The sequence below is a fragment of the Triticum aestivum genome, chromosome 4A, assembly GCF_018294505.1.
Source record: "Triticum aestivum cultivar Chinese Spring chromosome 4A, IWGSC CS RefSeq v2.1, whole genome shotgun sequence".
In the NCBI taxonomy this organism is placed as follows: Eukaryota; Viridiplantae; Streptophyta; class Magnoliopsida; order Poales; family Poaceae; genus Triticum; species Triticum aestivum.
The window spans coordinates 710111409-710129951 of NC_057803.1; the positions used below are offsets into that span (position 1 = coordinate 710111409).

Genomic DNA, 18543 nt, shown 5'->3' on the forward strand with positions numbered 1-18543 from the left:
AAGTCAAAATGTTGACCTGACGGAGATGCCAAAGTTCACAGAACGAGTCGGTGCGCACGGACTAGGGGCAAAACTGAGCACAATTTGCATCTGAGGGCAAAACTGAGCAGATGGACACCACTAAGGGCAAAAGGATAATTAACCCATTTTTATATTGCACGGGTGAATCAGGAAATAGATAGAAAGAAAATACTATTTTACTTTATTTCTACTAAATAACAGAAAATATAAAGAGGGTACAGAAGGTTGTGTTTCTAGTTTCATTCATCTCATACTCATCAAAAAGAATCCACTAACAAGGTTGATCAAGTCTTGTTAACAAACTCATTCCGATTAACATGGAACCGAAGAAATTTCGAATAACACTATGTTACCTCAACGGGGATATGGACATCCCCAAAAATAAGTATATCATATTTGTTCTTGACAGTAGGGAGAGGAAATTCAAAACCTCCAAATATAATCGATGGAATTTTTCCAATAGAGTTGATACTATAAACTTAAGGTTGTTTCCTCGGAAAGTGTACCGTATGCTCGTTACCATTAACATGAAAAGTGACATTGCCTTTGTTGCAATCAATAACAGCCCCTGCAGTATTAAGAAAAGGTCTTCCAAGAATAATAGACATACTATCATCCTTGGGAATATCAAGAATAACAAAGTCCGTTAAAATAGTAACGTTTGCAACTACCATAGGCACATCCTCACAAATACCGACAGGTATAGCAGTTGATTTATCAGCCATTTGCAAAGATATTTCAGTAGGTGTCAACTTATTCAAGTCAAGTCTACGATATAAAGAGAGAGGCATAACACTAACACCGGCTCCAAGATCACATAAAGCAGTTTTAACATAATTTCTCTTAATGGAGCATGGTATAGTAGGTACTCCTGGATCTCCAAGTTTCTTTGGTATTCCACCCTTAAAAGTATAATTAGAAAGCATGGTGGAAATTTCAGCTTCCGGTATCTTTCTTTTATTAGTAATGATATCCTTCATATACTTAGCATAAGGATTTGTTTTGAGCACATCAGTTAACCGCATACGCAAAAAGATAGGTCTAATCATTTCAGCAAAGTGCTCAAAATCCTCATCATCCTTTTTCTTGGATGGTTTCGGAGGAAAAGGCATGGGTTTCTGAACCCATGGTTCCCTTTCTTTACCATGTTTCCTAGCAACGAAGTCTCTTTTATCATAACGTTGATTCTTTGATTGTGGGTTATCAAGATCAACAGCAGGTTCAACTTCTGCATCATTATCATTACTAGGTTGAGCATCATCATGAACATCATCATTAACATTTTCAGTGGGTTCATGTTCATTACCAGATTGTGTTTCAGCATCAGACATAGAGATATCATTTGGATTCTCAGGTGGTTCAGCAATAGGTTCACTAGAAGTTTGCAAAGTCCTACCATTTTTCTTTTTCTTCCTTTTAGAAGAACTAGGTACTCGATATTATTCCTCTGAGAATCTTGCTCGATTCTCTTAGGGTGGCCTTTAGGTTACAAAGGTTCCTGAGTCATTCTACCAGTTCTAGTAGCCACTCTAACATCATAATCATTTTTCTTACTATTTATTTCATCAAGCACTTATTTTTGAGCCTTAAGTACTTGTTCTACTTGAGTGGTAACCATAGAAGCATGTTTGCTAACAAGTTTAAGTTCACCTCTAATATTAGCCATATAATCACCCAAGCGTTTAATCGTATAAGCATCTTGTTTTATTTGTCTACCAAAATAAGCATTAAAGTCATCTTGCTTAAACATAAAATTATCAAACTCATCCAAGCACTGACTAGCAATTTTAGTAGGAGGGACTTCAGCTTTATCATATCTATAGAGAGAATTTACCTTTACTACCTGTGTCGGGATATCGGGATCAGGAGGTTCTTCAGTGAATAAAGAATTGAGGTCATATACTTCTTCAACAGGCAGTAAATTAAGACCGTGTATTTCTTCAATAGGAGGTAAATTCTTAACATCTTCAGCTTTAATACCTTTTTCTTTCATAGATTTCTTTGCCTCTTGCATATCTTCGGGACTGAGAAATAGAACACCCCTCTTCTTCGGAGTTGGTTTAGGAATAGGCTCAGTAATTGGCTCTGGAGCTGGCTCAGGAGGTGCCCAATTATTTTCATTTGTCAACATATTATTCAATAGAATTTCAGCTTCATCCAGTGTTCTTTCCTTGAAAAGAGAACCAGCACAACTATCCAGGTAATCTCTTGAAGCATCGGTTAGTCCATTATAAAAGATATCAAGTATTTCAGATTTCTTAAGAGGATGATCATGCAAAGCATTAAGTAACTTGAGAAGCCTCCCCCAAGCTTGTGGGAGACTCTCTTCTTTAATTTGCACGAAGTTGTATATTTCCCTCAAGGCAGCTTGTTTCTTATGAGCAGGGAAATATTTAGCAAAGAAGTAATAAATCATATCCTGGGGACTACGCACACAACCAGGATCAAGAGAATTAAACCATATCTTAGCATCACCCTTTAATGAGAACGGAAATATTTTGAGTATATAAAAGTAGTGCGATATCTCATCATTAGTAAACAGGGCGGCTATATCATTTAACTTAGTAAGATGTGCCACAACAGTTTCGGATTCATAGCCATAAAAAGGATCAGATTCAACCAAAGTGATTATATCTGGATCAACAGAAAATCCATAATAATCCTTATCGGGAACACAGATAGGTGAAGTGGCAAAAGCAGGGTCGGGTTTCATTCTATCTCTAAGAGATTCTTTACTCCATTTAATTAGCAGCCTCTTAAGTTCATATCTATCTTGGCAGGCAAAAATAGCTGCAGAAGATTCCGCATCAAAAAGATAACCCTCAGGAATAGCAGGCATATCTTCATCATCACTTTCATCATTGTGTTTAGATTAAATAATTTCTCTTTCTCTAGACCTAGAAATTTGATCATCTAGAAATTCACCAAGGGGCACAGTAGTATCAAGCATAGAAGTAGTTTCATTATAAGTATCATGCATAGCAGAAGTGGCATCATCAATAACATGCGACATATCGGAACGAATAGCAGAAGCAGGTTTAGGTGTCGCTAGCTTACTCATAACAGAAGGTGAATCAAGTACAGAGCTAGATGGCAGTTCCTTACCTCCCCTCGTAGTTGAGGGATAAATTGTTGTCTTAGCGTCTTTCAAATTCTTCATAGTGTCCAGCAGATCTAAATCCCAAGTGACTCAAAGAATAGAGTTATGCTCCCCGACAACGGCGCCAGAAAAAGGTCTTGATAACCCACAAGTATAGGGGATCGCAACAGTTTTCTAGGGTAGAGTATTCAACCCAAATTTATTGATTCGACACAAGGGAAGCCAAAGAATATTCTCAAGTATTAGCAGCTGAGTTGTCAATTCAACCACACCTGGAAACTTAGTATCTGCAGCAAAGTGTTTAGTAGCAAAGTAATATGATAGTGGTGGTAACGGTAAAAAAAGTAAAGACAGCAAAAGTAATGTTTTTGGTATTTTGTAGTGATTGTAACAGTAGCAATGGAAACATAAATAAGCGAGAACCAGTATATGGAAAACTCGTAGGCACCGGATTAGTGAAGGATAATTATGCCGGATGTGGTTCGTCATGTAACAGTCATAACATAGGGTGACACAGAACTAGCTCCAATTCATCAATGTAATGTAGGCATGTATTCCGAATATAGTCATACGTGCTTATGGAAAAGAACTTGCATGACATCTTTTGTCCTACCCTCCCGTGGCAGCGGGGTCCTATTGGAAACTAAGGGATATTAAGACCTTTTTTTAATAGAGAACCGGAACAAAGCATTAACACATAGTGAATACATGAACTCCTCAAACTATGGTCATCACCGGGAGTGGTCCCGATTATTGTCACTTCGGGGTTGCCGGATCATAACACATAGTAGGTGACTATAGAGTTGCAAGATAGGATCAAGAACTCACATATATTCATGAAAACATAATAGGTTCAGATCTGAAATCATGGCACTCGGGCCCTAGTGACAAGCATTAAGCATAGCAAAGTCATAGCAACATCAATCTCAGAACATAGTGGATACTAGGGATCAAACCCTAACAAAGCTAACTCGATTACATGATAAATCTCATCCAACCCATCACCGTCCAACAAGCCTACGATGGAATTACTCACGCACGACGGTGAGCATCATGAAATTGGTGATGGAGGATGGTTGATGATGACGACGACGACGAATCCCCCTCTCCAGAGCCCCGAACGGACTCCAGATCAGCCCTCCCGAGAGAGATTAGCTAGGGCTTGGCGGCGGCTCCGTATCGTAAAATGCGATGATTTCTTCTCTCTGATTTTTTTTTTCTGAAAGCCAATATATGGAGTTGGAGTTGGCGTCGGAGGGTCTCTAGGGGGGCCACGAGGTAGGGGGCGCGCCCAGGAGGGGGGGCGCCCCCACCATCGTGGACAGTGTGTGGGCCCCCTGGTCTTCATCTTTGGCGAGGATTTTTTATTATTTATTCTAAGATATTTCGTGGAGTTTCAGGTCATTCCGAGAACTTTTATTTTCTGCACAAAAAACAACATCATGACAATTCTGCTGAAAACAGCGCCAGTCCGGGTTAGTTCCATTCAAATCATACAAGTTAGAGTCCAAAACAAGGGCAAAAGTGTTTGGAAAAGTAGATACGACGGAGACGTATCAACCAACACAGTTAGAGGTTTTCCAAGCATGCTTGGCAGCATAGATTGTATGCACTGGGAGTGGAAAAACTGCCCATTTGCTTGGCAGGGCCAGTACAAGAGGCATGTTAAAGCGTGCGTTGTCACATTAGAAGATGTGGCTTCGCAGGATCTTTGGATATGGCATTCATTCTTCGACATGGCATGTTCTCACAATGATATCAACGTGCTGCAGCGTTCTCCAGTCTTCGCAAGGCTTGTAGAAGGCCACTCCCCACCTGTCAACTTTGAGATCAACGGCCACCAGTACAACAAGGAATACTACCTAGCTGATGGTATATATCCTCAGTGGTCAACTTTTGTGAAGACAATCTCGAACCCCCAAGATGAGAAGAGAAAGAGATTTGCCCAAATGCAAGAGAGTGCTAGAAAGGATGTGAAACATGCTTTTGGTGTGCTTCAATCCCGATGGGGTATTGTTCGAAACCCTGCGCTGACATGAGAGGAAGGGAAGCTTTGGGAGGTGATGACTGCTTGTGTGATCATGCACAACATGATCATCGAGGACGAGCGTGATGACAGCATCTTCGACCAAGGATTTGATTATCAAGGTGAAAATGTTGAGCCCCTGCATCAAGAACCGGCCATGTTTGAACAGTTTGTCCAATTTCATCGTGAAATGCGTGATTGACACACTCATTTGGATCTTGAAAATGACTTGGTTGAGCACGTGTGGACTCACATTGACAACCAAATAGATGTATTGGTTCATTCAAGACAATTTTGATATGGCTGTAAAACTATTTTATTAGAGACAATTCCGATTGTGTTGTAAAACTATTTTTATTTTCAAACAATAAATATTTGAACGTGCAAACTTGTTTGGAACATTGAAATATGACTATATGGGCATTTTTGGCCGTGGCAGACAAGATGGGGTCAAAGGATGCGTCCATGCGCTGGACGCATGGCCACCGCATGCCAGGACAGGCCCGGACACGACCCCACTGCTCTACCCAAACGAACAAAATCCATGCAAAATGGACGTCCGTTTGGGGTCGTGCACTGGAGTTGGCCTGACATGCTGCGTTGGCAGCCCCGCCAAGGAGGGCCCGGCCATCCGCAACATGGGCGTGGTGTATCGGTGGCTCGCGGGGTCCTTGTGTGCTTGGACATGGAGGCCGAGCGTCAGCGCCGCCACAAGCTGAATTGCCGATTCTGCGACCTCCGCGCCGCCGTGCCGACCATGTCCGGGGAGCACCACCGACGCGTACTGGGTGGGCACGCGCGCGCACCGTTGTCGGCTCGTGCAGCCCACGGCGGAACGAGCTGTCCAAATGTGGAGCCCTGCATGCACGGTGATCACGCTGGCCATGTTCCACAACTGCCACCTCGGCAAAGCCAGCACCGTCAAGAGGACGGGCAAGGTGAGGATACGTACGTGTCTCTCGATGCTGGAGATGAACAAGGGGTGCACTCACACGCACCCACTCGTCGTGCTGCACCTGCCCGTCCGGCGTCCGGCGTGCGCACGAACGACGAGCCCAGTCGTTCGCCATCCCGCAACTCGACGCCATCCCGCCGCCGTCTGCCGCCTCCACGTGCTCTCCACCATACCCACACTCCTCCGCACTAGCAGCCTGCGGGACTCTCGCTTCGGCGATAATTACCGCGCGACCATCGAGCATCAGCGGCGAGGACGAAGCAGGCGAACACAAAGCGCCCCCGCAACGTCGGCGGCCATCATCGACGTGTGGACAGGCCAAGCCCCGGGCGACCCCCGTCGACGACCAGCCAAGGCGTGCAGGTCCGGCCTCCGGCGACGTGCTCCTAGCTGGTGTTGCCTAGTCAGACAACGAAGTAGTGCTGGTGACTGAAGTACAGGCTCACCCGCGACTCCGCGAGTTGCTCGATCAAATGCCTACTATAGAGATGAGAGGAAGAAGAGATGTAATGAGAAGGAGAGATGAATTTTGCCACCTCAGCGAAGACTGGTCAAAACCACACTAAGTCAGCAGCAGCGATACCGGGTCAGTTGACGAGGGACTTATCCGGTTTGAAGAGTTGAGATACCAAATCTAGATTTTCGAAAGAATTGAGAGACAAAAAATATATTTTTCTGAATACTATAAAAGCTTGGAGGTAAGCACCACTACGTCCGTAACTAAATATGGGACGTTTTTTAACTAATACTAAAAGCTTGAAGGAGGTAAGCACTACTACGTCCGTAACTAAATATGGAACGTTTTTGCGCTAATACTATAAAGCTTATGGAACGTTTTTGCGCTAATACTAAAAAGCTTGAAGGAGGTAAGCACTATTATCAAGGTAGTACTCCCTCCGTTCCATGTATTAAATCAGCGACAAGTAATATGGAACGGGGAGAGTATAAGATATAAAAATAGGGGCCACCATGGATGTTTCCGCTGGATCCGGCTTGCCTGCTCCCTTCTTATGCTCCCATCCGTGCTCCAACTTCATCCTACGGTTGTCTTTTTTTTTTCCTTCCTAATCTAATCATCTTTCCCCTGATTTTAACGAGGTGGACCCGTGCCTTATTTTGTTCCAATCAAATCAAGCCACGTACGCGGGAGCACGGACTCGTCCGTTTCCGCTCGCATAGGAGGATAGGAAATTACTATTTTTTCTAAAATAAACTTGATAAATTAGTCCACTCAATTGCATTGTCATTAATCACAAAAAAATAGGGGTAAATAAGATACACTTTCACCATTTCCACTTTATTGTCCGCAAATTCATTTTTAGCTCATGAAATTATTTTGTTCTCAATAGAGATATTCCCAAGATTGGGACTGAGCACTAAATACAATCATTGACATTGCTTCTGTGGTGCAGATTATTATGGCTTGCGCTAGGCCTCAAATGGGTGAAAAGAGGAAAAATGGTCGCACAACCTTGCTGCAGAAAATACTCGCTTGTAGCATTTCGTTTGTTTGCGGAATGTGACTCGCTTGTAGCATTTCGTTGGCATAAGCACGATTCAGCAATTGGCACCACTATTTAATACTACCTCCGCCTCAAAATATAAGACGTTTCTGAAGGCACATTTTGTACTTTGAGACGGAGGTCGTATGTGCATGTGCATAAATAGTTTCCCCCACCCTCTCCCCAAAAAGCAAACAAGAATTACATATGAAAACAACACGGATCTCAAAGCCATGATCCAACGGGTGTGCAGGTCAACTAATTAATACCAAATTCCGAGTCCACCCAGAATTTGCAACTCCATAAACCGATGTGTAATGTTGTGCTTTCCTGTAGCATAGAGATTGCAAACCAAGAAAACCGAATGCAGACTTATCTACTGTCCATAGCAAATTGTGCTACAATTGCAACATAGAAAATGAACCGCGGTCTAGCATATACACAATAAACCCTGATACAACTCCCCAGTCACCTCCCCAACAAACCATCCTGATCAGAGTCTTATGCACAAAATGATCTGAATTAACAACCCACGGAAGCAAAGTGCAGAAGATAATGAGTGTCACAGGAATCCTCCGGTGACAACAACATATGCTTTCCGCCTATCTCCCAAGCAGACGACGGGTTCGAGTGTTCGCCCCCTTGACCCTGTAGTTAAGTTCGTCGAAGTCCTTCTCTGCATGACCCAGATCCTTTGTTTGCCTGAAACCAACCAAATGTACAGAAGAGCATGTCACACTCAGCCTGTGTAAAGGTTGCACCTTGAAGAATGAAGCAACGGTGCTAAAATATAACTATGGAGATGTTCCATAAGATACTCAGATATCGACAATGTCGGTTGGTGAATTGTTTCTGGATTTTGGAGCTAGTACAATATTTCCATGGGCGGCCATGGACGAAAATGTGTAATGGATATTTATTAGTATAAGTTGCTATGGATTAGTGATTAACAGCACGTATTCTGTGTAAGTTGAACAATCTGGGGAGAAGTGTTTATTAGGCTATGAGCAATAAGTAAGAACTAAGAGTGAAGTGTCACATGAACTTACCCCTCAATCTCAGTTCCCATGTCAATGGCCATTCCTTTCAACTCGGTCAGTATGTCGCTAAGATCAGATAGGCCATCATCCTGCTTTGCCTTCTCCACCTGACAAAAAAAAAACATGATCAGAAACTACACGATATGGAAATAATATCTGGTATTTTCCAGATGTGTTCCTGAGATGAAAATTGTGAGGCATTCATTCATAGCAATTTCTATGTACCTCGACTTTCTCAAGCTCTGATGTGGGTTCGGACAGGAATTGGCGTGCATTGGATCGACGCGGACGGTCTGACAGCCCTAGTTTATGCCTCTGCTCCATATGGCTGCCCTTGCGTATGAAGGAATCATCTGCATCCATGTCGTTCCATCCATTGAGTTAACAGAACGTGTATCATCATATATATAGTCCATATTTTCTCATGTCAGTCAGACACATGTGGTCTTGCAGCCTTCTTTAAGATTCCATATGTTTCTGAAAGATTGCTTAAAATTATGTTGGAAATTACCTCTGGTCAGCATAGGGCCCCTGATTGCGCCATTCTTCTTTGGCTTCCACTTCTTGGAAAACAAACCCCCAAGATCCCCTAGTAGCTTTTCCCCCTAAAAAAGTTTGGACAACAAAAAGCCATTGTCACAAACTTGTCCATGTAAGCAAGGAGCAATTCGGCACCGTAAATTTGACATAAATGCCGCAATCTAGATTTTCCTGAGCATGTAGTTCCAGATCGAACGCTTCCGAATATATGATGCCTTTAAGGGCAAGTTTGGGTAACAAATATTTGCAGGAATGTCATAAACTGTACTATACTGCCAAGCTTGAAACATTGATCTTAGTTCAGAAGAACAAAATTAGGCTACTGCTAGTATTCATCAGTAAGGAGCAACAACAGGATAACTTAATTGGCAAGTTTGGTAAGGAAAAACAACTAGCAAGTAGTAGTATCCTCCTGAATTCTCTGTTCTTCTCTCTTCTTACCCTGGAGAGATCCTGGTCGATGTCGAGGGCCATGGCGTGGGTGCGCCGGATCTGCTGGCCCTGCTGGTGCACCTGGAGGAGGGTCTTGGAGGCGGTGTCCCGCATCTCCTCGGCGACCCGGAGGCAGCCGTCGACCCGGCGCGTGGTCTCCTCGGCCTTGTACGCCGCGTAGCCCTCCAGCTCCTGCACCGACTGCGCCTCCACGCCCCCCGAGTCCCGGAAGTCGCTCCCGTACCGCCTCCTGGCCGCCGCCGCCGACGAGGAGGAGGAGGAGGACGCGGGGCCCGGAGCGGCGCTCCCGGCGAAGAGGGAGTTCCGCTCGTCGGAAGGGACCGGCGCGGGGGAGGCCCTGGCGGGCGGGGCGGCGGGGGTCGGGACGGAGGAGGCCCGCGCCGGGCCCCGCCGCTGGACCATGCCGCCGTCGTCGTCCGAGTCGGAGTCGAAGGGGTTCCGGGCGGCGGATGCGGCGGGCTTCTTCTTCCCGTTGTGGGACGCGAAGAAGGAGGACCTGGCGGCGCTCATGGCGGAAGGAGCCCCTGGCGCCGAGCAGCAGGCCGAGATCTCCGGTCTGCTGCTGGTGATTCAGTAAAACTCTGCGGCGATTCACGCGTAGCAGAATAATTCTGAAGAAATGGTCCCGGGAACGGATGGAGCGCAGCTGGGTGGATGGGTAGATCGAGCGCCGGCTGGAATGGCGGGGGGAGCTGGCCTGGCCTTGAGGGCGGCGGCTATAAAACAGGAGCAGCGGACCGGGGAGGGGAAGGGGAAGGGGAAGGGGACCCGGTCGTGTCGTCGATTGCCTTGCCCCCTCCCTAGTCCCTACCCCGTCCGGCTCAACTTGCTCGCCCACGCGCACGCGGTGTGTGCTTTGGCTGGGTCAAGCGCGGACCGGACCTGGGGGTGGTGATGGGTACGGTGGGAAGGAGACGTGACATGACCGTGGTTAAATCAAATCATTTTTTTTAACATCAGTACAGATACAAGCGCTCATATACACTTCTGCCTCATGACTGTAACTCTATATTAATGGAATAAAAACTCTATTACCTCGAAAAGAAAGGAAGGAGACGTGACATGAGCGTGCCATGATTGAAGATGAATAGACTGAAAGTTTTTCCGCAAAAAAAAAATGGTTGCGCTGCGGGCGTGACTTTGTGGAATTTCTTGTGGGCACACGACACGGCACGCCTGTGTGTGTGTGTGTCACTGTCACGGCCTACCTTCCTCACGGGGCGGAAGCAGCCGCGAAGCCGGACGTGCCGTACGCGCATCCGCAGCGCTCGTCGCCTTCTAGAAAACCAAACAACAAAGGTGACGGGCAGCGAAACTGGGAACACCCCATCCGGATCCATTTTTTCCCTGACCAGTTTTTCCAAAGCTGCTATCGGAGCACAGTGTGCACTCCCTCCTTCCGCGACGAACAAGTGCACACGTAGCTTTTGTCCTAAGTCAAGCTTTTAAAACTTTGAACAGCTTTTCAGGAAAAATAAAAAGTAGCAACATTTATGGCGCTAAATTAGTATGAGTAGCTCCATTTTGAAATGTACTTTCGTAGCATATCAATTTTGTGTCATATATGTTACAATTTTCTCTATATAGTTGGTCAACATTTTAGAGCTTTGACCTAGGACAAAATCTAAATGTACACTTATCCATGGACGGATGGAGTACGCTATATACAACTAAAACTGATCGTGGGCAGCCCGGCCCGACTATCCTGCATGAAAAAACCGGTCCTGGCCCGCCTCTTTGAGGCTGGCATACCCTATGTCTCGCTTATAGCAAGACACGTAGGCCAAACTCGCCTGAAGGCGAGCACGAGATGGGCCGGCCCAGGCACGCGGGAGGCCACAGACCGCAGCTTTTGAAAAATGTTAAATGTATAAAAAAAATGTTTGTCATGTATACGAAAAATATTTACAAAAAAATGCACCTATGAATGAAATAATGTAGAACATGCATTAAAAAAATACTAAATATGTATAAAAATATTCCTGGTGTATAAGAGAAATGTACACCATATGTTAACTAATCTAGTAGACATCACAAAACATATATTAAAAAGTCAATTCTGTATTCAGAAAATGTTAAACATTGCACATAAGAATATCCTCATGTATACAAAAAATGTACTTTCTGTGTGAAAAAAATATTTACTGCCATTAGAAAATGTTCACCATGTATTAAAAAAGTTGACAATGTATTTATAAAACATTAAAAATTAATAAAATCAAATAGATATATACCAAAATTAGCAATGTGTGTGAAAAAAACAGACATATATTTTCTCTCAGAAATTGTTATTGATGTATTTTAAAAATGAACATGTATATAAAATATGTTTTTGATGTATACAAAATTGTTGAATGTGTATTGAACAAAGTTGACATGTGTTGAACAGAAAAACCAATGAAAATCGACAAAGAAACGAAGAAACCCAATAAAATAGAAAAACAAGAATATTAATGAAAAATTATGGAAACTGTGAAAACCAAGAAGGAAACAAGGAAATGCGATGAAAACAAGAATGAAACAAAGAAAAACGAAGAAAATGAAGAAAGAAAAGCAAAAAAAAAAGTGAAAACTGAGAAAGAAACAAAGAAATGAAGAAAAAAACAGGAAAGAAAACTAGCGAAACCATGAAATAACAAAGAAAAGCGGTCAATAAAGAAAAAAAACAGAATTTTTTTTAAAAAAACCATGAAGAAAGAAACAGAAAAAGTCAAAAGAAAACTAAAAGACGGAAAAAAAACACATAAAAAGTAATGAGCGAGCGAATCCATTGAAAACAGTGGAAAAGAAAGAGACAAAAATGAGCTGTCCGAGTAGATAGATGTGAAGGAAACCCTTCAGGCGAGTGTACCATGTATCTCGCTATATGCAAGATATAGTTGTCATGTTACACATGTGTGTTTGGAAAAACAAAATTCATCCCGGGCTTGTGGACTCTAGGCTTCTTTTTGGGCGGGCTCAAGCTTGAGCAAAAGGGTCATTTCGGGCTCCGAGCCACGATGGAGCCTGTAGTATGAGTTTGGGCTTTTTTCGAACCCGGCTCGACATATGATCTGGTTTGTCTACAACCGCACTTTGGCTAGTTGTCCATGCAGACAACCACACGTTTCATATCCAACACCTCAAATCCATACAAAGGGTATGCCCATAGAACATGCGACCAATAAGCAGACAAGCAATTCAGCACAAGCCAAAAACATCCATGACAAATGAAATTCAATAATTCATACATAGGCGATCGTCGTTGTTATGCTCACTGACCTCCTTCTATTTGTTGATGAACCGCTTCTTGTTTTCGTTGTCCACGAGTTTAGTGTCGGCCAATATGATCCTCGACTTTTCCGTGATTCTCGCTAGCATCACTTTCTACTTTCCAAGGGTCAATTCTCTCACATGTCTTTGCTTTCTCAAGCTCCTTTTTTTGCCATTTCTCCATCTTCTCCATGTCTATCATTTTCCTCTCAATGATCATCCTCTCCTGGTTGAACTCAATCCTCGCCCTTTGCACATTTAAGAAGAGCTTGTCCTCTCTTCCTCTTCCTATGTTTTGATAATCCCCCCTCGTTGCAAAAGATGTTCATCCATGCATGTGACACATTTTTCTTGTCGTGCCATCACGCATGGCCCTATCCTTCTCCCACTTCTTCCCCATCTAGTGTCTATTTTTATTGGCTCGAGCCCATGTCCGCCCGCCCCTCCACCTGTCTCATCATCCTCATTCAATCCAACATAATTTGTCAGAGCTTGTGACACCATTCTTCTTCTTCTTGGCGGGGTTACTGGGATTTTCAAAGTGTATTGACCACTTCATTTTCCCATAGTGAATGGCTTCTTCTCAATTTGACGGTATGAAGTGGTGGCCAGTCCCATCTAGCAAGCAAAACTCACATGTCAACATAATGCAAGTAACTAAGCAAGCAAGAAGGATCATGACCAATGTAAAGCAAACACAACTTATATGGCTAGTAACTCCAATACCACTTTGCTGCATATTCTCCACTTGTGCATAGAAACCGCAAAACTTGTCCATAGTCTATTCTCTATTGGATGGAGACCATCTATATTGGAGAGAACCATCATCACGGATGGTATGGATTGCATGTGGCTCCACGTAGTGCTTGTGTTCATGGTACCATCCATGAATTATTTTTCCCGATATTCCAAGCCCTTTTGTTTGGTTCCACATATAGGATTCATACTTGTGGCCAACCAAGCTTTATACAATAAAACATCTTCATGGGTTGAGTATGCATTTCCTCCTGCCTTCACCTTCTTTTTTAGTGCCCAATGATTGCCCAACCTCCAACAAAGACGAATTTTGAACACTCATCTCATATTTGGAGGATCTTGACTGTCATTTATCATATCCATCGTGAATGAGTCCTAAACATGCATTACAATGAAACTACCATCCTAAAATTGGTCTGTTAATGCATATAGTGCAAAGAAGAAACTACGGATTTGGTTGAGTAATATCCTCGAACAGTTGGTAGTCATGTCCTGCGCCGGAGCTTCTTGATGTTATTTGCGGCCATTGGAGTTGTGGTGACTGGTACGTCATGTCCGGGAGGCATCCTGGTCCTTTGTGAAGCCATGCAGGATATCGAGCCGTTGCGAAGCCGGAACGCCATAGGGCGGGGGCATGGTGGAGGACGTCAGAGTGGACGTAGCGAACTCCAAGTCAAGGATGTCTTCCGCCAACATCTTTCCTGGCCTTCTTGCGTGAGTACTGTCGGGCACGCTGCTCGTTTCCAGAAATCTTCCCTAATCCGGAGGTCTCCATAAAGGAGCATGTCAAGGTTGCCTTGTGAGGCAAGCCCCAAAGCGGGTTGCACAATGGCTAAACGTCAATAGCCATCGTCGCCGAATCGGTGAAATCGCTAGCCACTTGGAAACCCTAGTCTATCTATCATCCAACGCTTGATTGATTTGTTATCCGATACCAACACATAGCACATATCACATATACATATTTTGGGAAGACATCCATACATGTTGTAGCACTTTTATTGCTACGTCAATATAGTTTTATCCATATGTCTCGGCAAAATTTGTACATGATACAATTTTGTGGAACATATAGATCTTTCCACCTTAACAATTATAATCTTTTAATCGGGGTGAAAACGCAAGACCTAACCTCTATGGGTGGATCTAGCGATGACAACACCTGTCTGTCGTTCTCTTGTTGGAGGCATCGTTTTTTAAACACTTATCCCACATTCCGGGTGCTGCGATAGGTGATGGTTAATGTTGATGATTGTTGTTGTATGCAGAGAGGTTCCGAAATTTTATCTATGTGTGTGCGCGATGATGGGCTGTGTGTGTTCCAGTCGTGCAAAGGCTGAGCATGTGCTTATAGTGCTTGTATTCTCTCGAAGCGAGCGACATTATGAGTCAATAAATTCACCACTGTCAAAAAAAAAAGATGAACGAGTGGCTTGTTTGCCTGAAGATAGATAGATAGATATTATTTTCCATGATTAATAAAGCTTTGTGGCTCACTCAACAACAACAAAACTAAATAGTGAACGCTACCGGGGGAACACGAAAGAGAGAATAGCGGCAATGTTTTGAAACAAAATAGTTTGCTGTGGCAGGCGGCCTCGTCCCCAGCATGAGCCTACGTTGTCAAGGACAAGGAGAACTCCACCAGCCTGTCCACGTCCGGCATGACCGCCTCCACCGCGTCCAGCGCGCCGAAGCGGTCCGCCCACGCGGCCAGGAGCGGCATCGTCTCAGGGTCGATGGTCTTGACGCCATTGATCACGTCCACGGAGCGCACCCACGCGAGGAGGCCGCCGAGCACCGTGTCCACGTACCCGGGGGCGTTGCCGCCAAAGAACGGCTTCCCTCCGGCGACGTCGCTAAGGGCTCCGTCCAGGGTCTTCATGGCGGCGGCCACCTTTTTCCTCCCCTCCGCTTTCTCCTCCTCCGTCTTGCTCCACGACGCCTGGTACATGGCCTTCAGGAGCTGCGCTTGCACAGATGTCCACAAGAGCTCGATCAATGCCACGAACACGGCGGATCTAATGAAATCAATGGAATGGAGTATGAGCATACCGTGTCGTCGACGAAGGCGGCCCAGAACCGGGCGAGGGACGAATCCAAGGGGGGACGAGGGGGGGCTAGACCCCCCCTGACAAACTTGTTTCACCTCATTAGCGATTAGGCAGGCTGGTATTTAGGCAGTGTTTTGACTCGATTTTCCTCAATTCGCCCCCCCTGTCCGGCTGTCGCGCATAACCACGTGAAACCCCCAGGGCCGGCCTAGCCCATGTACACTACATAGCAGATCAAAACCAAGAAAAAAGAAAAGGCCCACCATCGAAGAGAAAAGGGGCCAGGGTCCATTGGTCGTGGGACTTGCGGCTGCAGCAGCACGTACACAACCGCTTTGATTCTCTGCTGTTGCGATCGTCACGATTTTAGCGCCGCCAATCTTCCTAACTGTCGTGCGATCCAATCTCCACCCACCGCTCGCCGTAGTAGAGCCTGCCGTCGCGGCCGGCAAAGCTGTCCGCCAAGGAGAGGAGCACGGCACCTGCACCTGCATGATCTTCAATTTGTTCAAATTTGTGTGGTTGTGCCATACAGAAACTACAAACATCAGAAATAAATTACAACATATTGGCTGCCCTTATATTTTTATACTCGTGTATAGATAAGACGAGGAAGAGAAACTGAAAAATGTTTGCCAAGAGCATTTGCGTCCAACTGTCCAACCCTATAGACCCCAATCGATCATTCCTGTCAGCCAGTAAGGAGATTATGAAAAGCACCACCACCATGAGCGACCACGGAGACGACGATGCACGCCATTCTCAATAGTTAACCTTAGCTTCAAATCTCTGTTTTTTGCTGGTTAATATGAAGATAATTAATTGATTGACATGAGAATCAGAGTTGGTCAATTCAACATAGTACCGTCGGCCAAATTATGTAATATAACTAATTTAGATACTTTTTTGTCAAAGATGAATACTTTCATAATAATTTTGTAGTCTTTAGCTGTTTACACTAACGAAAATACGAGTCCGGGATTATGTTTCTTTGCACACTTTAAAGTTCTGAGTGATCATCCGATGCCCATCAGTCTATAAGAGCTCTAGTCTGAAACTCGCCCCCCCTATGTCAAATTCCTGGCTCCGTCCCTGCGGGCGACGGCGCGCTCGTGGGGGCCGGCCGGGAGGAGGGCGTCGCCGGCGAAAGCCTCGTCGAGGTACTGTATGATGACCGTCGACTCGCAGACGGGCTTGCCGGCGTGGATCAGCACGGGGACCATCTTGTGGACGGGGTTGGAGCGGAGGAGCAGCTCGCTCTTGTTGTCGAAGTCCTCCTCTTGGTACTCGTAGCTGCTGATGCCCTTGATGCTGAGAGCGAGGCGCACCCGCAGCACGGCCGGGCTCGCCCACATGCCCAGCAGCTTCAGGTCGTCTCCTCCTGCTCCGGCCGCCATTGCTGCTGCTCCTCAGCTTTGCACGTAGTAGACGGCTCGTCTTTTGGTGCCTCAGTTGTAAGGCTCCGGAGGTATATATACACGAGCATAGCAGAGACTCTTCCGGTAGAACTTACTGTACTACCCTACAAGGCATAATGTTTGGTGGGTTAATTCTTCAGTTGAACCGTCTACTTTACGACTTGGACAAGTAATCAGGAGCGCACGTATGTCCATCGCACTAGCTATATTCAACATTCAGAAAAAAAATCCTGCTGACCCAAACAGATCTTGGCCTCTGTGATTCAAAGCTAGCCACGCCATATATAGCATGCCAAAGTTGACTCAGTATTGATATACTAGTAGTACAGTACAACATTTGTGGTCAGCTTGATCGTATGAACGGCGTCGACGCTGACGTTTACCCCTTATTTTATTCGATGTTTTATTTACGTTTCTACCTTCGCTTAGTTCCTTAAGACAAAACCACCCTTATTATCATTTGGTTAGCAACCAACGGATAGACTATTTCCAGATAACGTTTTGGGTGTGAACGTAGCCGCATGTGTGACGATGTAGTTGCGGGGTTGGTATTTACCAGTGCGACCACTGCTTCCTGTGGGGTCGACATACTCTACTTACCGCGAATGGCAATAGCCATTTGCCCTTGCAGATCATCAACGGTATGTACCATTTCAAAAGCTATCACATTTATCAAAAAGATGCCATTTTTAGAAAATGTTAATATAATGTAAATAAAATGTTCATGAATATTAAAAAGGTTTCTATCATTTTATAAAATGCCTAAAGTGAAGCGGGCGTGTGCGCCCGTTTGTAGTTTATACTGTAACGGCGCCTAAAGTGCAGAATAGGAAATACCATGCATACCCCCTATTACTACACGACAGCATAGGATAGGGCCTGTCCAACGATCAAGACCCCTTTACAACCTTTCCAAAAAATATCTCTTTTGTTTTTTCCTGCTTTTCTCCTTTTTTTATTTTTTATTTTCATTTTCAAATGAATCGATATTTTTGATTTGTCTCTTTTTTTCAAATTTGCAAAAAGTTTTTGATTTCACAAACCTTCTTCAACTTTGCTAACGTTTTATAAAATTCATGAAAATTTAAAAAAAATTCGAACAGTTTCTCAATTCATGAACTTTTCTTTGAAGTCTTGAATATTTTTAAAATTTTCAAACATTTTGTTCAAATTCATGAACTGTTTTTCAAGTCACAAATATTTTTAGAATTCATGAACACTTTTCAATTTCGTGAAGATTTTGAGAATTGCATGTACACTTTTTGAATTTTGGGATTGTTTTGCATATTCATGAACATTCTTTCAATTCGCATATTTTTTTTGTGAACATTAGTTATTTCATAAACATGTTTTAAGCTCGTGATTTGTTTTTTGAAAATTTATAACTTTCTTTGAAATTCATGAAAAAAATCTGGAACAAAATTTT

At 44.2% G+C, this 18543-nt stretch overlaps 2 protein-coding genes across 2 annotated transcripts; both read right to left on the reverse strand.

Moving 5' to 3' along the window:
- Window positions 1-7852: 7852 nt before the first annotated feature.
- LOC123088278 (SNAP25 homologous protein SNAP33) lies at window positions 7853-10466 on the reverse strand. Its single transcript, XM_044510476.1, has 5 exons — window positions 9626-10466; window positions 9156-9249; window positions 8870-8997; window positions 8654-8751; window positions 7853-8306 (listed from the first exon to the last, which is right to left on the reverse strand). Exons 1-5 carry the CDS (start codon window positions 10145-10147, stop codon window positions 8207-8209), a joined length of 942 nt encoding a protein of 313 aa, XP_044366411.1. The 5' UTR covers window positions 10148-10466; the 3' UTR covers window positions 7853-8206.
- A 4629-nt stretch (window positions 10467-15095) lies between these two features.
- LOC123083297 (probable glutathione S-transferase GSTU6) lies at window positions 15096-17126 on the reverse strand. Its single transcript, XM_044505370.1, has 3 exons — window positions 16802-17126; window positions 15701-15735; window positions 15096-15611 (listed from the first exon to the last, which is right to left on the reverse strand). The coding sequence occupies exons 1-3, from the start codon at window positions 17094-17096 to the stop codon at window positions 15261-15263; spliced, it is 681 nt and encodes a 226-aa protein (XP_044361305.1). The 5' UTR covers window positions 17097-17126; the 3' UTR covers window positions 15096-15260.
- Window positions 17127-18543: the final 1417 nt, after the last annotated feature.